This window comes from Hydractinia symbiolongicarpus, chromosome 15, assembly GCF_029227915.1.
Source record: "Hydractinia symbiolongicarpus strain clone_291-10 chromosome 15, HSymV2.1, whole genome shotgun sequence".
Lineage (NCBI taxonomy): Eukaryota > Metazoa > Cnidaria > Hydrozoa > Anthoathecata > Hydractiniidae > Hydractinia > Hydractinia symbiolongicarpus.
In genome coordinates, this window is record NC_079889.1 from 9,699,275 (window position 1) to 9,724,182 (window position 24,908).

The 24,908-nt window shown below is 35.7% G+C and overlaps 1 protein-coding gene across 1 annotated transcript; it reads right to left on the reverse strand.

The window, feature by feature from the left end:
• Nucleotides 1-5,223: 5,223 nt before the first annotated feature.
• Nucleotides 5,224-15,322, reverse strand: LOC130629255 (uncharacterized). Its single transcript, XM_057442393.1, has 3 exons — nt 13,561-15,322; nt 12,434-12,555; nt 5,224-12,124 (listed from the first exon to the last, which is right to left on the reverse strand). Exons 1-3 carry the CDS (start codon nt 15,180-15,182, stop codon nt 11,928-11,930), a joined length of 1,941 nt encoding a protein of 646 aa, XP_057298376.1. The 5' UTR covers nt 15,183-15,322; the 3' UTR covers nt 5,224-11,927.
• Between the last annotated feature and the right edge of the window lie 9,586 nt (nt 15,323-24,908).

A 24,908-nucleotide genomic window follows, 5' to 3' on the forward strand; every position in this document is an offset into this window, starting at 1 on the left:
ATTTCATAAAGAAAATTTAGCAAGATGTTATCCTCCTATACTTGAAGTACTCACTTGGGCTTAAAATGGATTTTCCACAGTTTTACATCAAGTTAATTCTTTGACAGGACCATTATTATTTACAGCAAAGCCCAAGAAAGTTTTTTTAAATGATACATCAAAAATGGAACTATTTTCACACCAGTTGTTAAAAAATATTTAAATAACTTAAAACTCTTTGAAAAACAATTCATTTAGGTTTCAGTAACATAAGAAAACTGGAAAAGATAACAGTTAGAATATCAAAAAACTTTTTGCATGAATGGAAACAGATTTTCAGAAGCTGGACATATAGAAACAGGATCCCATCCCTGCAAATTGTACAAAAAAGACAATTTAAACTCAGATAGACAAATTTAACTTTTTGACAAATTTTCACCATAAAGGTGACAAAGAGAATTTTATTCCTGCAAAGTTGTACAAAAAACCTACTTAGATACCAAATTTAACTTTTTGATTAATTTTCACCATAAAGGTGACAAGGAGAATTTTATTCCTGCAAAGTTGTACAAAAAACCTACTTAGATACCAAATTTAACTTTTTGATTAATTTTCACCATAAAGGTGACAAGGAGAATTTTATTCCTGCAAAGTTGTACAAAAAACCTACTTAGATACCAAATTTAACTCTTTGATTAATTTTTAGCATCGCATCATTCTGTTTATATTTTAATCCTATTTCAATGTAATAGTGGAATGGCAAAATAATCCTGTCTTTTATCACCATGCAAGTACAGCTTGTCCCACTTGCACAAGGTTTGTTTAACTATTTATTACAGGGATTTATTGAATACCGAATAGAATCAGAAATAAATAGTGAAGAATATGAATATTATATTTATCTATAAATGTACAAGTTAGCTAAACTTAAATGAAAGAATTATTCAATCAATAAAATAAGTTGCATTAAATCTTAGAAGAATGTGCTTATCTATAAATGCACATAAGCTAGCTATATATATACATGAAAGAAGCATTCGAGCAATAGATATATGTTGCATAAAATGTTAGAACAATATATTTATCTAAAATGTTCATAAATTAGCTATATTTACATAAAAGAAGCATTCGAGCAAATGATACAAGTTGCATCAAATTTTAAAACAATATTTGCATATAATTGGGCCTAACAGCAAAAACATTGAAAGGTTCAAATTAAAAGTAAAAAACATGAGATATTTGTCTTTTGAAAAGTTTTATCTTCAAGCAAAGTTACGACTCGGTATCTGTGAAAAAGTATAAAAGCTATAAAAGACAAGGCTTTGAAATATCAAGATTCAGATAAAACAATCTATGAAATAACATAACATCGCTATTACGTTGTCATTAAATGTCATCCCACGTACAATTGATTATGTTAAACACAGAAAAACATTTGAGTTTTTTATAATTTAGAAAAGTTTCAAAGTACAAAGTTGAACCATACTGTGCAGAATACTTAACTGTAAAAACTAAAATTGTGAAAATACTATGTTTACAAGTGAAACATTATAATGTTGTTGCTTTGAGAGATTTTTCTTAAGGAAATAGCTTATCAACGTACAATAAAAGACCTTAAAAAAAACATATTTTTTTTAAGTTAGATTTAGCCCTGCTTCCTCCTTTATTAAATTTTCTCTTAAATCATGCAGATTTGGAAGACCGTTTAGAGTAGTGGTATGTTGAATGAAGATGATATCAGCACAACAGTGTCATACCATATGGATAATATCTTAATGGGCATGCAGTTAAATGAGGAGGATCAGGGTAATGAGGCTGTCTGATGCAATATGTTGCAGGAGTATAAATCCAAGTAAAACAGTGGGCCAGAAATCTCTCCCCTTTTTGGTATATGACAACGCTGTCCCTTTTAAATGTACTTAAGCATCATCTAGTAGACACAAAAATCTTATCCAACTGTTAATTTTTGACAGTAGGTTGAATCTAAAGGTGGCAGGACTACTAATATTTAAATGCAGAAAATTCAAAGAGGAGTCATGTCAAAGTGTTACAAAGGGCTGATTCATAATTTAAGCTGACCATTCTACTTACAAAAATAAAGGTTTGGAAATAAAATGTACCATCATGGGTCAATTATTTTTCAACTTTCGTAGTCCAGGTACTGTGAGGAAACACGCACACCATACACCGTAGAATGTCCAGAACACTTTCAATTCACACAAACATGCCACCATATTACCTCAGCTTTTTATATTTTTTAAATACAGAAATTGAAATGCTTGTAATCTTAGCTTTTCAATACTATACTACTGACGTCTTTTGTATAACACAGTCAAAATTTAATACAATCTGTAAATAGTAGAATATACCTTGAAATTTTGAACTATATTAAAATGAATGGGTTATTGAGAATGCAAATGATAACAATAAAGGTCATATGACGGTTTATTTGTAAAAGCTCATTATTTTAGTATATTACATTTAAACGTAAGTCAAAAAAGGGCTAAGTAACCTAACAGTACAGATAATTCACATTGCTTGTTATAGAAAGAATTAGCTTTACCCTATTTGGTCCAGGGTGGTTCCAAAAATGGAATAGCAACTTATTAACGCAGCCCTTTGGGCTGCACAGCTGCAATTAATACCCCCGTCTCAAAATAAAGTATATATATAGTCTGTAAGTCTTTAGTCTATATAAAATAACGTGCTATTCTATAGGGGAGTCAGGAGGGTTAAGTAAACATTCAGGGGGTAAAAGACGGGGGTAAAAGACAGGGGTAAAAGACGGGGGTAATAATCAGGGGGGTTAAATCAATATTCAGGGGGGTTAAGGATATATAAAGGCAGGTAGGTCTCTGCGGTAATCAGTTGCGACTAACCTCTGGAGGGTAAACATGTCAAAGAAGATTGAACAGTTTGCTATTAAAGACAAGGAAGTATTGAAAGAAAATATCGGTGGATTAAACTTTATTTTGAGTCACGTAATCGTCTCTGGTGGAAAGTTTCATGATGCCGAAGGAGAATGTCATGATATCGAAGGATTTGGAAAAGAAGTTAGAGAATTATCAAGGCGTATGGAAAATCGTCAGATACGTTATTCCACAGAGGATGCAAAACAAGTGAAAGATACCATGGACATGCAATCGTCTCATGGAGAAGCGACGCTAACGGAAAAAGACTTATCGACAGACGAGTCATTAATAGAGCGTTCTTCAACAGAATCGGAACAATGTGTTGTGGAGGATGCACGCAAATCAGAAAAACTGGAAACACCAACAAATGTAAAACTTGTGGATGCAAGATCGACCAAGTCATGGTCAAAAACCGCGAACATCTCGACAACCTCAGAAAGTACCTCAAGAGAAGAGAAGCTGAAAAAGAAGAACGAGACTTTGACAAAGAGGAAAATGAACTCAGAACATGCAACAAACGACACAGAAACGAAGAAGATGAAGACAAATGTGATATCTGTTACAAGAAAAAATGCACCGACGAACTACTCAACATTTAAGAAGTTAACTGAAGAAGAACTACAAAAGTTATACGAACAAGAGATGGAAGAGCAATTGGAATTGGAACAACAAATCGAAAAAGAGAAGAAAGAAGAACGTGAACGTAAGAGACAAGATGATCTTATACGACACATGGAATGGATGAAATACAACAACAGAGCTAAACAGTATGGAGTAAACTTCGACGAGAATATTGGGATAAAGAATGGGCAGAAAAGCACGATGTATACAAAGATCTCGATGGAACCTTTCGATGTAAGAATTGTTACAATATGTGTGACATGCAAGGAGTACATTGGTGCGAAGATCAGGAGATATACGATCCAAAACTGCCATGCAAGCATTGCGAATATCAACCTGAAGAGCGAGAGATGCTGCAACGACAAATATTGGATGTACAAGTGGAGAAGACAAAATCAACAGATGACAGTGAGTATAGGTAGTTAAGTTTACTTAACTTTAGTTAATTGCTAAACGACATGGACTGGCGTTAGTACGGTAGCGCGTAGCTGTGGTTGCCATCTTAGTTTCACAGGCCTGGGCTCCAATCTTCACTTTGTTCGTTCGGCTCTTTTAGTCACGGTCTCGCTCCACGATTCCTCTTTCGCTCGTGCTAGCCAACAGTAGTTGTGGTTTTAATCGTTATTTATCTATTGTTATCCTTTAATTGGTTCAGCAAATAATAACTTACGTGACGAAAGATGTTACTTGTGAGATTTCTGTGCGTGTCGATAACGATAGTTCTTTGCGTCGCCGTTCGACGGCGTTCTGGAGGAGCTTTGCCAGTGGCTGACGCAGATACGAAGAGTCTGGCAGAATGGGCCACATTGCCAGTTCAAACTCTACGGTTAGTGTGCAATGCATTAAATTTAATTGACTCAGGATCGCCTCAAATACTTGCTCGTCGCCTGTTTTCGTTCTACAATCCGCCACATTCGGTGGTAGCTACGTCGGTGACATCATGTATGGCCCCAATTATTCCATCAACCAACGTGGCCACGAGGTCGACCAGACTCCGCCCACGCGGCCAGCCGACCAACACAGCAACCGGCGTTGAGTCAACTACAGTTGTGTCGTCAAATGTCTTCACTGGTCATCAGGCATCATCATCTTCGACCACCGACGTTGTCGAGTCGCCCATCCTTACAACAGATGTGGTTACAGAGTTAATTAGAGGAGAATTGCGACAATTTTTCGAGGGTCACGAGGGGGAACGACTCGCGGGAAGAGCTCCTGACATAATAGAGCAAAATCAAGCGACAGGTGACACTTATCATACTAACTCTGTTGTTGAGACTCCTATTGTACACCATTTTGTGTCTGAGCCGTTTTCTGAAGGGGGTGAGTTTCCACAGGGGGGTCTTCCTCGTCCAGCCCAGGTTGGGTTTTCCGTCGCAACCGCAGCGCGCCCTGCTCCCTTGCCGGCACTTCCTCAGGCCGTTTTGGACAAGGTTAAAAAAGGTGAGTATGTAAATTTTGATAGCTTACTGCCTGCTTTTGCCTCATCTTCAGACGAGTTTACGTTTAAGGTTCTCGGTGGGTCTAGCCCGTCAGTTGCGTTAGTTCCCAAGCAATCAAACCGCCCTAAGGTTAGTGACTTTTCATCTTGGATGTTAGCATGGAATAATTTTATCCGGTGCTTCACCTTTTTCTTTCCACATCGTGCATCCGAGCTTTTACACTATCAGTCTATCATGTGTGACTTCGCCTCACAGTTTACATTTACAGCATGGTCGACATACGATCGCATGTTTAGGTACCAAATGGCTTTTGATTCTGGTTTGTCATGGAACCGTGTAGATGACGATCTTTATAACCGTCATCTCCGAAGTGCCCCACTGCAGGTCATGTGTTTTCGGTGCCGGAATTATGGACATCTTGCATCAAGTTGCCCTCTTCGCACTGAGTCAGCAGCTGGGAACGAATCAGCACCTTCAAATTTAGCATATAGTGGGCAGCCCTTTCGTGCCCCCCAGCCTTTTCGCGCCTCACAGCGCTTTCGTGCCACACAGCCTTTTCGAGCCACGCAGACCCTCAGTAGGGCTGACACAGGTGCAGTCGGACAGGTCGATAACATCGCCACTTGTCGATACTTCAACGCACAGGGTCACTGTACGAACCAACAATGTCGCTTCGCACACCAATGCAAACACTGCAGCGACTCCCATCCTGCCTCACAATGCTCCGTTGTCCGCAAATATTAATCCAAATCCACTGCCTGTGTCTTGTCAATGTCCTGTCAATGTTGCTCTTTTTGAAAGATTGCTAAGGGAACACCCTTGTCAGTCTTTAGTGTCATTTATTATCTCTGGTTTGTCTTCTGGATTTGACATTGGTTTTCATGGCCCATGCACAGCTACCCGGCCACGCAACCTACTATCTGCACGCTCTAATTCTCAATCAGTGTGGGAGGCAATTGCTAAAGAATTAGCGCGAGGCCACACCTCAGGACCTTTTCTAAGCCCTCCAATTACGCCTCTGCATTGTTCACCTTTAGGTGCAGTACCAAAGAAAGACGGTTCTTACAGAATAATTTTAGATCTCTCCTCACCTAGAGGCAATGCTATTAATGAAGGCATATGCAAAGAAGAGTTTTCAGTGCGATATTCCACCTTCGACGATGCCCTAAAATTGGTGTCTGGGTTGGGTCCCACAGCATTTTTAGCCAAAATTGATATCAAGCATGCTTTTCGCCTTTGCCCCGTTAAACCAGCTCAATGGGGTTTATTAGGCTACTGTTGGGAGGGTTATTACTTTGTGGACACTCGCTTGCCATTTGGCAGCCGCTCCTCACCCTTCTTGTTTAACTGTTTTGCAGATTTGTTATGTTGGATCTTCCTCACTGTGCTTGCTATTCCATTTGTGATCCATTACTTAGACGATTTCTTCCTTTGTGGGAGGTCTGCAGCAGAAGTAAATAGTTACTTGGAATCTATTCAGTCTATGTGCACTAAACTGGGTGTCCCTATTGCGGAGGAAAAAACCACAGGACCCTCACAAACTATAACCTACCTGGGCATTGAGATCGACTCTCAGCAACAAATCATTCGCTTGCCAGCGGATAAGTACAGGGAGTTGCACGAAGCTTTATTGGTTTGGTCTGGTAGGAAGAAGTGCACCAAACGAGAATTGCTTTCCTTGATTGGCTCTTTATCTTTCGCTGCCAAAGTGGTAAAGCCAGGCAGAATGTTCCTCCGTAGGCTAATTGATTTGTCTACCACCGTTGCATCACTCAATCATCATATCACATTAAATGGGGAGGCACGCTTAGACATTCAATGGTGGGTGGATTTTCTACCTAGCTGGAATGGTGTCTGTTTTATTCAAGGCGACCCAATCACAGCCGCTTCACTTAGCCTCTTTACGGATGCATCAGGGGTAGGATTTGGTGCTGTTTTTCGCAATAGTTGGTTCTGTGCTCCATGGCCCCCAACATTTCATTCTTTCCACATTAATATATTGGAGCTTTTCGCAATTGTAGCAGCGGTTAGGACGTGGGGTCGCGAATGGCGTAATCTGCAGATCATCATTTACACAGACAACGCGTCCATAGTTTATGTGTGGCGCTCAGGCACATCGCGGGATAAACACATCATGTCGTTAATTCGCCACTTATTTCTATTCACGGCGCGGTTGAACATTAATATTTTGCTTCAACATATTTCTGGACATACTAATATTGCAGCTGATCTTCTATCTCGGTTACAGGTTCGTCGATTCAAACAATGCCTTCAGACGAGTCACCCACACCAATCGAGCCAACCATCTGGACCATCTTAGTATAGCCTCACAGTACTTTCAATCTCAAGCTTTGGCACCCACTACTAGGGCCACGTATTCCACTGGTGTTGCCTCATATCAGCGATTTTGTTATAGGTGGTCTCATCCTCTCTGGCCGTTGAACGAGGATATTCTAATTCGTTACATTTCTAGTTTGGCACAACGCGTATCTCACACTACCATTCGCGTTTACATCTCAGGCTTGCAATATCACTCCATCATGGCCGGCAACTATGTTCGAATAGCAGACATGAGTCGCTTGTGTTACACCCTGCGAGGAATTAAAAGAGTCCAAGGAGCTCGTCTCACCCGGCCGCGCAGGCACCCAATTACATATCAGAATTTGTGTTTAATTCATTACCGTATTCAATTTTTACAAGCTACAGTATATGAACGACTACTTTTCAAAGCTGCTACCTCTTTGGCCTTCTTTGGCTTGTTGCGCTGCTCTGAATACACTTATCAATCCAGTCGTCACTTCGATCCATCCACTGATTTATTGGTTGGAGATATCCAATTTTCCGCAGACAATTCCGTCATGCTGGTTCATATCCGGTCGTCTAAAACAGATCCCTTTCGTGTTGGTTGTCAGATTAGGCTTGGCGCTAACAATAACGCAGTTTGCCCGGTTCAGTGTATGCGCCATTTCTTAGCGGTTCATCCCGGCCCAGGGTGGCCACTCTTCACTTACCAGGACTTCAAATTTTTGACTCGTCAGGACATAGTAAACCTCCTGGCTTCGTGTTTGCCTAATATTCCACACATTAATACACATTCCTTTCGCATTGGTGGTGCCTCCGCAGCAGCATCTGCAGGGGTGCCTGACAGCACTATCCAGATTTTAGGCAGGTGGACCAGTGATGCCTATAGACGCTATCTACTACATCTCGATGATGCACAGGTCATTGGCCTTTCTCGCAGTCTATGCACCGCTGGGCCACCTACTCGTGGGTGGAGCCGTCACACACCTTCTTCATTTTTGTTATAGTTTAGTTGGTGGCGCTCGTAGGCGTCACCACACCTCTTCATTTTGTATAGTTTGTCAAGTGTGGTGGTGTGGGGGAATTTGGGGGTGTGTTGTGTATTTTAAACTCATGCTGGTATTCTTAAGTAATATTTTGCTATTCATGAACTATCAATCTTAAGCTGTCCTTGTTGGCAGTTTGTTAGAACCTGTCTTTGTTGACAGTTTGTTTAGAACCTGTCTTTGTTGACAGTTTGTTTTACTTATATTGATTGACAGTTTGTTTATGTGATCCTTGTTGACCACACTACATTTACGAGAAACTGTCTTAGACAGTTTGTTGTGGTCTTTGTTGACCTCTGTTACAATTAGATACAGTACACACATATCCTCCGAGACCCCTCATATCCGCCAAACTTGCAGTTTTTTATTGTTGTTTTTCGTTGAGAATATTTGAAGTTACACTAGTTTCTTTCAAAGTTCTGAACAACGAGAAAACAAAAAAATAAAGGGAACGGCGCACATATTAAGAATGAAGCAATTTTACTATTGAGAAAAACAACTTGAACCACCCAATGATTGCAACCATGGCGAGCATTTTGTAAAAAAACATTAGATGATCCGGAAAATGCAGAAGAATCCGACGCTTTTGAGGAATCATGGGCAAATGTGGATTTAGACGTTAGCAGAAACCACAATGTTCAGCCACAAAAGGGAAAGATAGAAGCAGACTTGCAAAAAGAGCATGAGATTGAACAAGCTCATGAAGAAGAGGAAGATGCAACAGTTTCAGACAGCAACAATGACAATAATGAACCTATATATTACATGAAAACGATTCTGAAAAACGATTCAGGAAGATTATGACTGTAAATTTGGTACTACCAAATACATGAGATGCAACATATTCAAGACAGAAACCTTCGACACACAAATGGTTGGAAATGCCACTATTCTTGAACAGCACTTGACGAAGATTAAGTGTAAAATACTAGATATCTACAAGTCATGGGGAACAGAAAAAAAACCCACCCACGACTTCAATGAAATGAACTCCCTGAGAAACTATGACATACAACAGTCAGGGAAATATATTCTTATCCCAGACGTACACTCCAGTGGTGCCATTCAAAAAGTGCTAAAAGATGATGTCTTTTGTTTTTGTTGTACAAGCGGCACTTTCCCTAAAATCAGATTATGCAGAAATTTTGGCATGTCATGGTTAAGTACGCACAAGGTGCAGAAAACAATGATCTTCTTCCACTTATTGAGGCACATATTGTTTAGACCCTGTCTCAACAGAGAAGGTAGTTTAAATAGGAATTAGAACGAAATTGCGAGTATTGGAACAAAGTCCGCCACGAGAGCTGTTGTTTTGTGATTGGACCAAAGCACGCCTCAAGAGTGGTTGCGAGAAAAAAGAAATTTTGTAGAAATAATGTATTGTAAGAATATATTTAGTAAAAATATCTATCCTTTTATATAGTTTTTTCCTTCTGATTGTGTTAAGTTTTTGATCTAGGAATTAGCTAGGTCATAAGGCTAGGTTGTAAGGTTTTTATTAAAAAAAAGAAGAACCTCGGCTTCACAGGGATAGAGCTGCAACTTTTATGCTCAAAAAGAAAGAAAACAAATAAGAAAGAAAATTATTTTTAGTCTACTTTTGTGCGCATTTTTGAGCATATTTGTAATATAAGTGAAGTGTTCAAAAAAGTATTAAACAGTTTTGAGCAAAGTTTTGAATTAAAAAATTTATAAGAAAATCGAATCTACAGAGATATTTTGTATTTACAATTGAAAAAAGACACATTCTTGAGAGTTAGCTGGATTGTACAATATATATGTCGACCTACGACTTGAAAAGTAGTAGGGCTTGAACACAACTTAACATAATTAATCAGAACGAAGAAGACGTAATAGAGAATACTCCCTCGTTATGCAAAGTAAAAAGCGTGGAAGAAAATGCTAAGCAAAGCCAAGCAAGTATTTCGACACGAAACAGAAGGTGACAACTCTTTAGATAGTACACAGTAATAACTCGCCTGGAGGAAGGATCCCACTAAGGGAAGGTAGAAGAGCTTCAGTAGAATTTTAATTTTAACTTATCTCTAAGGAATACAAAACAAAATTTATTGATAAACAAATCTTACTCGATTCTACAATACATGACTTAATAAAAGTTCTAGCAAATAAGCCGTCTGAACATATAGTCTCCAAATTTCTCTTGTAGTCCCAACCAAAATGTTTTAGAGTTAGATAGGCTCTTAACGTAAAACATGCTAACTTGTAAAACAAGCTAACACTTTCGGTTTTCGGAATTCAGTGTTGTCTATAGGGCGTATTGTGTGGCCATGTGTGCAAGTACTTTTCAAATTATTTATTAGGTTTGCCATCTAAGGAATTTACCTTCAGTCATGAGTGTATTTACATTAGTAAACTTGATGTAAAAAAGGGGAAGGTTCTTGTTTTTTACTTCAAAAAACTTATTGTTGACGTATTTTGTGATAATTAACAGCAATGGTTCAATGGTATTGAAAGCTATTTAAATTCTTTTGAAAAAACAAAAGACTCTATGGACTTAACTAAAAGTGTAAAATAGTTTTTATAATGAAAAATAGTCTTTCTTGTTTTAAATAGATAATAAGATCATGAAGATAAATCATGGAAAAGCTTTTCTCTAATATAATAGATAATGATGAAATTAATTAAGGACACTATCAAGGCCACTCATTACTTCGTCAGCCCACTATCGAAATGGACCAGAACAGACAATTTAAAAAACTGGAATTTACTGTCAAACCTAAAGTGAACCTTTTGGCAGTATGTTTGAGAAAACCAAGCCACCCAGAAAAGAAAGATATGATTTTTCCATACAACGCATATCCATACAACGCATATCAACTCATCCAAGTTGTCAGATCATCCTTGGGCGAAGGGGAGCTTTTATCACTACTTTCAAGCCTTTAGATAATGAGGTAGACACTCATGATGTTATCGACATGTATGCCCCACAAAGGGATAACCATATTCTATCCTCATATATGGATATGAAGATTAAAGAAGTCATTGTGATGAGTGTGTGCAATGACAGCGATTACAAAGTCATGTCTAAAAATAGTGGTGCGATTTTTTGCGACTTTCGTTACCAGAAATATAGCTTCCCTAATCGATCCTGACGAGGATTATGACGCTCTGAAATTTCGTAAATAAAAGCAAGAAGTAATGAATGGGCTTGAAATGTCAGTCGTTCTTATGTGGAGCGAAAAATGGCGGAAGAGTTGGACGAGGCGGAGTCCAAAATGAGGTTGTAGTATCAAAAAATATCATTCTTAAAACAACCTTAATCAAAAGAATGTACTAAAAAATGTAAAAAGTATTGCACGTTAACAAAAATCCAATAAGAGTAGCAAATGAAACTTGATGTGTATTACATTACAAACTTTTACACCTAGGTTAATTTCTTCCCTAGTCAAGTAACCTATCAAAGCAACACATTTATTGAGAGCAGCGTGTACATACTGTCTATCAGTACTTGCACGTTACATGTCAGAATGAGATGCCAACAATAAAACTTATAATTAAGAATAAGGCAATATATATAAATATCAAAAATATCAAAAAGTTTAGAATTATAAATCACAAACAGACATCACAAAACTGCTTTACATAAACATAATAAAAAAGCAAACCCTTCATGCCACAGCACCAGCCACTGTACCATAAGGATGTGAAAAATTCTCACTCATTAACAGATCCAGTAATTGTGTAACACATGCACGAAATTCAGATAAATTAAACATAACATCATTTTCAGTTTTTGCATCTCCTTTTTCACTGCCACCTATCAATTGATACATTTCTTCCACCGATACATACACTTGAAAGTTACCTAATGAGAAAAAAGTGAAATATTTAAAAACTAAATCTGATCGGTCCAGTTGAAATTTCAATGATGTATTTAGGTAGCAAATAATAAGACCAAAATCTTAATGGAGCAGCCCAATGGATATTAAAAAATCTTTTTTTTTTACATTAGTTTTTAGCAATTTGACCAATTTCTAATACATTCACAGTGTGCTAAAAGATTTCGAAAAATTAGTTACCCAAATTTTTCAGTTTTTACTGACATATGGTGGCTCGTTCTATTGTAGAGCGTTTTACAATAGTACAATGACAATCAAAGAAAAAAAAACCTTACCATTGTAATCAGTAAAATGGACGATACCACCAGTTCTCTTATGCAACATGCTGATACGCCAAATGCAGGCTTCATTCATACACTTGTACATGGAACAGTTTAACTCAAATAAACATATCAATCTGAAATACAGCAAAACAAGAAATTCACACCATGAATGTATGTATAAGTAAAAGTACTTGTATAAATGTTTTGAAGTAAATATTTCTTTCTGCAGACTCGTAATCAGGAATTCCACCTCAAGCAATTGCATTGTTTCAGATTACAGATTCTATCTGTGACCTTACAAATTATTCAATTGTTCACATTTTAATACTTTGTAAGATTATATAACATCAACTCAAAGTTTGTAATATTACTGGGGAAATTCCAAATACTTGAATAACATGCAAAAAAGGTTAAGTTAGTAAAGTTAGTAAAAATTAGTAAAATTTCAAGAACAACAAAAAATTCGAAAGTTTTCCAAAGATATACTAGTCCGTATTTTATGCGCCTGTTTATTAATACAGTGGGGCAACAAAAAGAAACATTTCCCTTAAAACATTTATATACTATTTTAACTATCAGTTTTCGGAAGACACTTTTACCTTTTTTTTAAAGGAAAATAAAACATTTTTTTTTTGTAACAAAAAAATTTTTTTATATAGAAATTTTTACAGATCAAACATTTTTGGGTAATAATTCTTGCGAAAACAAATTTGAGGGTATACTAGCCTGCTGTGTGGTAATCTTAAAAACATGTGGAGTGAACTAAGGTTTCGCTAAAAAAATGCATTAAGGCCTGCATTTTGTGAACTAAAAAAATCAAAAGCCACAATTTTAAATTGCTTTAAATTGAAAGTAGAAACAATCCTTTGAAAAATACTTTAAAAACATATAACAAAAATGTTAAATGTGTAGCAGAAACAACGAAAGAATTCAAACAAATAATTTCAATAAAATATTTTGGCAAACCTATTATGGGAAGATGAACTATTTTTTTAATACTGGAATAAAAAATAACAGCAAATGCTTTTGGGGTATAAAATTAACAAATGCACTCAAAAAAAACAGAGCAAGCACACAAAAACAGAAACAACTTTCTTTGGCCTAGTATATACTGTATTTTTTTACTTAATATTACCTACCTATAAAGAGCCAGGGCACTAGGTATTGCCTCAACAACACTATTGGTAAAACTGTTATACATTGAAGGTAAAATAACATTGGGAGTGGTAGGTGCATTTTTTTGTGTGGGCACTTGAAGGTGTAAGCTTTGAACTCTAGAATTCAATGGTGCCTCCACAGAAAACTTCATGATTTTAAAGGCTTGCTCATTTTCTCCAGGTGAATTTTGACTTGGTTTCGCAAGTTCAGATTGAAAATACCAATTGTTATCGTCTACGTCATAAAATACAGGTATTCTCTGTGCAACTGATTTTGTGCTTACCATCCAATTATCCGCAATTGATGCCTGCAATGAATGCTGTTCCTCAACAGAATCATAGGTGTGAGAATTTGAGATGAAATACTCACAGTTTGTAACATATCCATTTTCCTGAAAATCAAGTTCAGACTCACAATCACTGGCAGTATATTCCCTTTGTGAATCATCAGTTGTGCTGTCATTTTCACTGAGTAGATTATTAAAGCTGGAAGATCGAGATACATTTCCTGAACATGACGAAAGACTTGTTCCTGATGGGAAAGTCATGAGCGACATTCTCCGTTTTTCTCTCCAGCTTTCTATTCGTTCTTCAATATCTGGAAAATTATTTTGCTCATAGAGTTGCTTACTAAACACAATAGCAGAGCGTGAGTTTGGTGACATGGAACTTAATGAACCTTTTCTTCGTTTTCTAGAGACTTTTTTATGAGCAGTTACCAAATTAACACCCCCGCCAGCAGATGCATGTATCGTATATAAAAATGTTCTTTCAATGGATGGATTTAATCCGAGTGGATGCATAATGAAATGAGGGTGAGTTAAGACTTGAAGGAGCTCCAGTGCATCTGCAAGAAACGAAGACACACTAGGACAACCATTCGAAAAGGTTGAAGACATTGCTGCTTTCCAATCACACAACTCAAATATTAAACCAGTCTCTAAATGCTTCAAACGAAAACGCCATATGCGATAAAATGTCAGCCCTGTCTCAGAAGTTGCTATTGCACGAAATATACTTAACCACCTATACATAACTAAGCAACTTGGAATAACTTGATATGGCCGAATGTAAAAGGAACGGTTGTTTTGCTTCCGATTTCTAGTTTTGTATGAAAACAAATCGTCCATATAACCTCTACGTTTATCAAGAAACAACCACTGAAGTAGTTGAGTGTTAAAAAACAATTCCATATTTTGGTTAAAATATTTTGACACCATATTACCATCATGGTCTAACATAGAAACTTGTAGCCACTTTTTTGAAATAGATTCTATTTTTAATAACATTGCAGTTCGTAGTGATGGTGAAATTAGTTCGTCTTCTATTGTATTACAAGATACAAAGTATTTCATTTCATCTGGAGAATACCATGAATACTGCAAGAGATCTTGGTAAGCTTTGTACCAATTCAGCTCATGCAGGACAGCTTTACCATACAACCACTGCTGTGATGGCCATTTATGCAACACACAACATCTCCATAATTTCTGTGTTCTTGAAATGCGATTCCACTTTTTATTAACACAAGAACATGTTAATAACGTATCAGCATTAAAATATGAAAATATATTAACCAATAACTCATCCACTAATTCATTCATTTTCAGAAATGCTAAGAAAACAAAAGATTTATTTTCATAGCTATAGACAACTAGTCAATGTTCAAATGGATGCCTGCTGTGCACATGCAAATTTGTTAACAGTGATATTTTACTTTTGGAAAAAGCATAATAAAAACAATACTCCATAAGTCAGTTTTTGTTTTTTCACTTAGTATGTATATAAAAAACAAGTTCCTTTGCCAGTGTAAAGATTGCATATGCAAAGTTAAAAACAGAAAATACACAAAATTGGAATCCGGTAAAAATTTTTATTACAAACAATCAAAATACTATTCAGACCACAAGTCTGATCTCCAAAATTTTTCTAGAAATATTCCTTTTAATTTGTATATATTTTAAAACAATCTCTACATGAAAAAAAAAGTTTTTCAATTATTTCACATTAAAACTTTTTAAATTTGTTTCAACTGAAATTGGAGAATCAAATATTTCGTAAATATCTTAAAACTATTAAAAAAAGATTGCAAACAGCAAGATGTCTTCAAATGTTGTACAAAACTCATTAAAAAAAAGATACAGTAAGTGAAAACATCGCTGCAAATTGTATAAAAAAGCACTAAAACGGAGAGGTAGAAAGCCGAGAACATCACTGTAGATCGTTTTAAAACACACTAGGAAAAAGTGAGATGTTGATCATTTAAAAATCATTAAAATAGGATCGTAGAAAGTGAAAACATTGCCATAGTCTATTAAACTACCGTATTTTCCGGTATATAACCCGCAGGTTATAAAGTTGATTTTCACGACTTCCACCTTTGGTGCGGATTATGTGATATTTTCTGTCATTTGTTGTGAAATTTAAAGTTTATATGAAAATAGTATATACCAACAGGATAAAATGCGTACATTAATATAACTGCATGCGCGATCCTATATCTTACTTCAGCTATGTGATTTAATTTTGTTCACATAGTGAAATTGCTTTAACTTTCTATTCCTTGCCAATACTAATATTGCGAGCTCTCTCTGAAACACAATCCTGGAGATCATTTTTCTTTTGTGTTGAATGTAATTCTAATCTATTTATATCTTTGCAATCACATTGAGCACATTGAAATGATTTGCTTCTGGTAATAGAGCAATATAGCAGGTATCATTTTTAGGTTTAATGACATGTATTTCCCAACATAGTGCCCAGGACTTCATTATTAATTCCTGTTAAAAATATTGAAAAATGTTAAAATTAAAGTATAAATGATATTTTTCTTTTTTTTTATCTTCACTACCTTCAAGCAACATGTGGCCACTGAAAATATGAAAAATAAATATAAAATACAATTAATAAGACACACGCAACTATAGCCATTTATTTTATCATCCACATTGTGATTGCCGAGATATAAATGGATAGCAAAATTATATAAACATTAGAAAAGAATGTTCTGTTCATTGCTGTTACAGATAAACCGTGATAATTATTATGTTGTTTATTTTTATGCCATAAAAACTTAAACATACATAAAAAACAGAGATTTTACTTTAGGTTTATAACCTGATAGAATGGTTTTTTTATTTGTTTGTTTGTTTAATCGCAGAAAGCAAGAGTTATTATTGGCTGAAACTAATGTTTACAAATAAAAAGAAAATAGCATTGTCTGATTCAGTACTGTCAGCATAAGCAGAAAATCGACTTGTTCAATTAATTTTAAATTCATTATTATTTTGGCAATTGGAGGCAAGGAAGTTAACACTGAGAGAGTCGCTAGTTCAGACACTCGGTTCTTGTGTTTGGGGTTCACAAGTTCAAGTGTTCCCCACTTGTCTCCAGCATGAAAAGAAAATGACACAGAATACACGCACATGTTTATAAAATGATTAGGGTAAGTAAAAACATGCTGAATTTTTTTTCTTGACACGATGCAAGTTTTTTTAAAGGTGGGGGTAAGTAAAACACATTGATTGAAATTTTATGCGGGTTATACGAAGGTGCAAGGTATCTGATAGCATGTAGTTTATAACTCCTTAAAAAAGCTGAACTACGGGTTATATGATGTGCGGGTTATATACTGGAAAATACGGTATATTAAAACAGGATTGCTGGAATAGAAAATATCGCAGAATTTTGTTTTACATAGAAAACAAAAAAAACATCAGTTTGTGTAAAAAACATCACAAGATCACAGAAAACAAAAACTTCATTAAAACCCCTTTTTTAGGCTTCTACATGACGTTTTCTTGTCATTTTAGAACAAAATATGGCGAATTGTTGAGTTGTTTTTTGTCATTTCAGAATGAAATATGGTGATTTTAAGCTTCATAGGGTTATTTTTCTGTCAGTATTGTACAGCCGCTTTCTTGTCATTTCTAAATGAAATACCAGGACTTTTAAGGAATGTATTCTTTATTTAACGTCGGACTATTTATGTGTGGTAAAACAGGCAAATAACCTTGTTATATGCATTTTATAACATTTTCTTTTGTTGAACACATGATGCTATAATTTAAATATTGTAACAATGGGTTTTACATGAGCTAATTAAAGTTTGCGTGCGAGGCATGAACTTAATTTGAAATTTGAAAAGTTATATAACATTATATATACTATATATACATTCTTTTAAGGATACTGTTTCACATTTCTCTTTGCACCAAGCCCCAGGAACTATAAAGTCTCTACACTTTCTTACCCAATTATCTCCCTCCATTCTTTCCAAGTGCCCCAGCCAATGCAATCTTCTTATCTGGATAATGTTTTAATTCTACGTATACTTGCCTGCTTCTTAGCTCATCTGAACTCTTTCCGTCTCTCAGACTGTCGTTGCACATCCACCTAACCATTCTCATGTCATTTCTTTTTAAACGGTTAAGATCTTCTGCTTCACTGCCCATGTCTCACTACCGTACAACATAACACTTCTTACACAGGCCCCATACAACCTACCTTTTAACTCAATTGACAAGACTCTGCTAGTCAACAAAGGAAGTAACTCTCTGAACTTTTTCCAAGCAGAACCTATCCTGCAAGAAACACTTCTTCCAACAGCCCTGTCACTGTAAGTAACAGAAGTTCTTAACTATCTCTAACAAGCCACTGTTGTACATCATTAAAGCTGGAAATACTTCATTCTCTATAATCTCACCTTTGCAACGCTCGCATAGAAACTGAATGTCAGCTCTTAACCTTCCACCATTACTACTGCACTTCTTATGTACCCAATACAAAAAATTGAGTTACTACCAACCCCTTTCCTGCAAACTCCACAAAGCCACTTTCCAACTACAAGGTCACACTTGTCTGCAATACTAATCATGACTTGAGACTTTGCTGTGTTCACCCTTAGCCCTTTCTCTTCTAGTCCTTTCTTCCACTTCTCAAACTTTTCATCTAATTCTTTCATCGACTTTGCTATGAGAACCAAATCACCTGCATACAATAACTCCCATGGACAACTTGTTCCGAACTCCATCGACAGGGCTTCTAAGACTAGAACGAACAACAAAGGGCTAAGTACAGAACCCTGATGTACACCAACATTTACACTAAATTTATCACTAAGTGAATCGTTAATTCTGACACGACTTCTAGCATTGCTGTACATAGACTGTACCATCGTAACTAGCCACTCATCTACATCTAATTTTCTCATAGCCCACCAAATATCTTTACGTGGCACTCTATCAAAAGCTTTCTCTAGATCTACAAAGGCAAAATATAGAGATTCTTTCTCTTTCCTAAATACTTTTTCTGAATCTGTCTGAGTAAAAATATTGCATCTGCAGTGCCACGCCCTGGAACAAAACCAAATTTTATCTTATCTATATCAATTCTTTCTCTAAGTAACTTATCAATCACTCTTTCAATAACTTTCATTACTTGATTAACCAACTTCAAACCTCTTTCTAATGCATCACCCTTCCCCTTGAAACATTTCATTATTACACTCGACTGCCACTCACTCGGAATAGCACCACACTTTAGCTATAATCTGATTAGCAAGACTTGTAATAAGCTCAACTCCAATATATCCAGATGCTTTTACCATCTCTGCTACAATACCTGATACTCCTGCAGCCTTGCCAATCTTCAATTTCCTAATAGCCTCCACTACCTTTAAATGTGAATATCTTAAGAACAAAAATACCTTTTTTAAAAATTTAAAAAGACTTGTTAATCAACTTTTTAAGCTCTAGCTATGATATAAGTCCAACAATATTTTACACCTTGGGTTCCCTTTAAAATTTGCTGTAGCTATTTTATTCTAAAATGACGAGAAAACATCCCATTGTTGCTTAAAAATCGCCGCATTTCCTTTTAAAATAGCAAAAACAATCCTACAAAAACGTAATATTCATTCTAAAATAACAAGAACACAATTCATATTATGAAACCATCTGTAAACAATTGTAAAAGATGATACTACAATTTTTAACTGATTTGATCATCCTGATTTTCACAAAATCTATGATACAATACCCATAGTGATAGTTTATTAATACTTCCATGTATTTATTCAGTTTAATTTTTGTAAACTTTTATTCCCAGAAAAGATTATCTGTATCTGTATCCATATACACCTTAAGAGACAAAACCAAACCGTCAAAAGGAAAACTTATTAAGGGGTTTCAGGGCTAGTGTAGCAAAACCATATATATTTTGCCAGTGTTCCTTTATATATGAAAGCGTCAGCAGATAAAACATAAAAATATAACATTATGCAAGAATTAAAACGTTCCAGATTTCACCAAAGTTTGCAAGTTCCCATTATGGGCACTGATTCGTTTTGTGGCTGCCATCTTGGTATACATGAATTCCTGTGTTTACATTTTCTCTTTTGGCTCTGGCATTTGCGTAGCAGATAAAAAGACGGGGGTACTACGTAAAGCAAAGTTTTTTTCAGTCCATTTCGTTACACGAGGGCATTGTTAGAACTTTAACTGAATTCAAATAAATCAAAAGGTATCATTCTACATTCTGTAATAATTTAAAACCTTAAACGATGTTTCTGTGAAAACAAATCCACAGCAAAAGAGAAAAATCCCCCACCTTTTTTTTTTTTGCCAGTGCCACGCAAATGTTAAGATAAATAGAAAAATATATAGATAGCAACCTCGTCCCCAGGGCATCTTGTATCTTTTCTGACCCCGGGACGGCGATACGAACATGGCCCTGGAGGAGGCTGGTCCGATATGAAACCTGATTGGCGCGGATATGTCAAATAATTATTGCGTCATACAAAACATTTTGGCGAGGCGGCGAGTCTGTGACCAACAGGAGGAAGCTGTTCGTTTTAAAATGGCGGAGGTGTATCAGCAGTATCAAGTTTTTTTTAAAGTGAAAAATTTAATAAAAAGCATTACTAAGCAATGAGAGTATAAAATAAGACATCATAAAGTAATACTGCTTACATGACAATATTTCAATAGCTGGGAATGTTTAATAAAGCTAGAAAAGTTGTTAGCTAGCACACTATACCTAACACACTATTAAGGTAAGAACAAAAGAAAGAAACTCAATTTGTTTCCAAGTGGCCAGGTTTGATTTGCAGCTTTTTGCAAAGACTGACGTTGCATAAAATTGCCGCCCATGTCCTTTATAGACAAAATAATTTTGCACAAAGTATCGAAAATGTTTTTTTTTTACAAAATATATATACATTACGTTTTAAATTATATCAGGTTGTTATTAGTTGGCATGTTTTATTACCTTATATGCTTTGGTTACTATAAAAGATATAAAAAGCCAATAGGTTAACCGTCGGAGCCATTTTATCATTGAATGCACATTTATCCGGCCTAATTCAAGAAAATTCAAATTGCAAAAGCTTCAGTAAAAAAAAAAGTTATTGACTTGAAACTTGTTAAGGAGTACCTTTAAACCTATCTGATAAAATATAAAATTACACCAGGCATGAAAAATTTAAAAAGCCATTTTGAGGAAGAGAAAAAGGTAGGAAGATTTTCTTAAACTGATTCTTGCTAGGCCTTTTTTAACACGCTATGAAGAAATTTCAGAAAATCGAACTCAATCAAATTTTATTGAGCGCTCAATTAGGCATATGGTTAAATCCAGGATGTATTGAAGATGGTGGTAGATATTTAACAGCTCACCACTGTGATATATTATCTCAAGAGTTTTAATACAAATTACAAAGCAGTGAACATAAAAAATCACAAAAAAAGTCTAAACCGAGTATATAGTTTATAAAGCGTCCCATAACTTCAGTAAAAAATAAAATATTGACTTGAGATTTGGTATGATATGGTTTTAGATTGGTTTGATGAAATTGAGCCAAAAAATAGTTCTATTATCATCATACATTCTGAGTTTCAGAATTTAGCCCTTTTCAAAGACGCAGATAAGCCGTTTTGACAGCATATCAATTTTGACCAAGATACAGATTCAGAAAATTTTAAAAGCTATTCTAACCTCAGAAATGTCAGATAAGATTCAACCTAAAATTATGCTAGTAAACAAAAAATTTAGTTGCAAGGAATGTCTCTTTGCTGACATCTTTTTGTGATAGGATGCTCTTATGAGAATACTGAATTAATCTTCACGGTTAGCTAGTTTGGCATTTTAAATATTTTCCAAGCAGAATGATAACAATAAATAGATGTATATATCAATAAAAATCGATTTTTGAACAGCAGCAGAATTTTGATGAGCTCTAAAAAGTGCGAATTTATGAAACTAATTTTGGTCCAAAATCCCCAAAATAATTTCCTCAAAAAATTATTCCCGAAACATTTTTTTCTCAAGGTAGCAATACTTTGCTGTTCGTAAAGTCGTATATCAATTCTTTCTAAACTATTAAGGCAGTGATACAGTAAATCGAGAAAACAGATCACACGCAGACTTGTCGTTTTCGATTTTCAAACCAGCATAATGCTTTTGATAAAATTTTTGAATTATTTATGTTTTAAACAGAAAAAAACCTTGTTTTTGTATAAATTAGATGCAAATTAAGTGTATATACAAAATAAATGTGAGCTTGCTGAGTAAAAAATAAAAAAGCTGCAAGGCGTTTTAAAACATGTCATTAAGAAAAGAAAAAGCAGAATTTATCAGTAATGGGTGGCTTTTTGGAAATGTTAAGGCCACAAATGTAAAAGAAAAAAATACTTCTAAAGTAAATACTCTTCTGAAGCCTTTTTCACCCAATATAACTGCAAGCAGTGAGTCCACCATAGTTGAATTCAGTTTCAGCTAAGTATTGTTTAAATACAGCAAAATCTTTGTCATCATATAAAAGCAGTAATGCAGACACAGATATGAACTCACGGTAAATGAGAATTCTAAAGTTCAGCCAAAATGAATAAAAAATGTAAATGTTAATATGAGGTTAAATTTCTGCCTAGCTACTTTCAGTCGGGCACCTAGAATGATACGAACATTTGAAAATTATGTAGCCATATCTGCACCTTAGAGAACCAACGAAGTGCTATGTTCAGATGGGCAAATCATTTACTAATTTCCAAGTTTCCCCTAGCTACAAGTTTTGCAACCCAGTGCTTGCTAGTCAACCAATTCAGTGAAATACACATAACTAAATTGCTTGAATTTCTTCAAGTAAACAGCAGCCTAAATAACATTATTGTATATTTATACATTTACACAAAACAATCAAGGGCAATATGCGAGAAGTTTGTGTGTTGCGATGAGAGGAATCAAAACAAACTCGCCGCACGCATCTGTGACGTAAATGGCCGATCTCGCTTAGCTCTGCAAGGTTATATTAAAACTTTGGTACATTGAGACAAATCTCATTAAATATTACACACAGAAATACTGTGTATTGGAGGGTCACGTGACGAGGCCTCCTCCAGGGCCATGTTCGTATCGCCGTCACGGGGTCAGAAAAGATACAAGATGCCCTGGGGACGAGGTTGTATAGATAGATGTGCATATTTTACATAGTTAGCCTCATATATATCGAGGAATATAACCTGTCTATTATTTCAAGGAAGGGACATGGCTTATATGAAAAGTCTGTATTGAGCTACGCAGACCCAATTCGAGTCCGCGCTCTCTACCAGACAACACCCTCCCCACACATAACTATGGGGTGGTATCTCCCCTATGGCTATCGCCGTCAAGGGAAATATAAGCCTCCGAACAAGGTGCTAGAGTTATAACCACCAAGTTAAGGTGAATTAACATAGACCATCATTATGCGCCGTTGCAATTAAATCGCCCGGAGTTAGCTTGTACATGCAAAATAGACAGAAATCGCCGCTGGTTCAGAAATTTTTGTGAAGCGATATAATAGAGCTTCCTCGCAAAGTTAAATAAATTAAACTTTTTAAGGGAGCTTTTGAGCGATAGCCAATCAGGATCACTCGAAAATAAAATTACTACATCCCCCTCATCATCGCCTACGGCATTTAAAAAAAATGGCATATGAATTTTAATGGGAATATCACACAAGTAATAAAATCTCTGTCCCAAGAAATCCCTGTTACATTTTGCGCTGGTCTGGTCTATGGAAACCCACCTTTACGGCCCATAAAGCCAAAGAGCTTACCACTGATAAAAAACAATAACGTCACGCATGATTTCGTCTATGCGACAAAAAGAGAACAATGTTATGCAACAACACAACGAAATTATATTTAAGCCCGTGTTATACTAAAACAAAATAGTTAAGGGCTAATCACATGAAGTACGTTATTGTTAAAATATTGTTAATAATTTACAAAGCGACCTAACGTTAATTAAAATTAAAAACTTTTTCCAAAAAAAGATCCATGTCCAAATCAGTTCATGCTTATTTTGTCCAAAAACGTGGCTAAACATATCAACCTCATCCCCAGGGGTTTTTGCCTTTTTCGCAGTAGGCGCCAGCAACTTTGATATCAGGCAAAAAACCCTGGTGGACGGGGTTGTAAAATTATCAATATAAACTTTATGATTTTCTTATTCGCATCCATTCATAAATCCTTACTATTTTCATAAAAACACAACAAATGTAATAAATGACAACCTTGTCCCCAGGACTCTTTTTTCTGTTTCTGACAATTCTCGCCGTCCGAGATTGTCAGAAAAAGAAAAAGAGACCTGGGGAACGAGGTTGAATAAATTAGTGTGTTTAACCTCGATTCCAGGACTTTTTTCTGCTTTTTGTTATAAAAAAGTGGACAAAAAAACCAATCGAATATAAGGAAGTTGTATACAAATACACAATTTCCAGGCTACTTAACTGAGTTCTCGGTTTAACAAAGCGAATATCTATCTCGGCAAACTGGCTTGGCTCGCACTGTACAGTTTATGAGAAATCCTTAGTAGAAACGAGATCTCGCCATATGTGTAACAATGCAAACATGTGAACCGCTAGGCCTTAAAAGGTAAGAAAGAAGCTGTATTATTTTGTTTTAGCCTTATTGAGCGCAAGCAAAAAGAGGTCTTGAGGTCTCAACATACAACAAGTAATAAACAGTTACTGGTGCATCTAGAAACATTAGCGAAGTTTTTGAGCCTCAGCCAAAATTTTTTGGTTCTTCTTTTTTATAAAAAAAAACATGTAGTTTATTAATTTTAAGGGTTTTCAAAGAAAGTGCGCTATTTCGAGGGGCGTTTACAAGAGGGCGGTTAATAAACGATTGTATTTTTTTTCTTTTCTCTTGTGCAACACCGATCATATCTCCTTCTGATAATGCAAATTGTTTTAACGAATTTTTTTGGTGTGAAATTAATAGTTTTGTATTACGTTTCGAATAAACGCCCTGGGACGTGTTTTATAAAAAAAAAGCTTTTGAAGGAGGCGC

Coding starts and splice junctions, on each gene's coding strand:
- LOC130629255 (XM_057442393.1), bottom strand. CDS start 15,182: ATGAATGAATTAGTGGATGAGTTATTGGTTAATATATTTTCATATTTT. Junction 12,556..13,560: donor AGTGCCCTGGCTCTTTATAG/GTAGGTAATATT, acceptor GCTGTATTTCAG/ATTGATATGTTTATTTGAGT. Junction 12,125..12,433: donor CCATTTTACTGATTACAATG/GTAAGGTTTTTT, acceptor TTTTCTCATTAG/GTAACTTTCAAGTGTATGTA.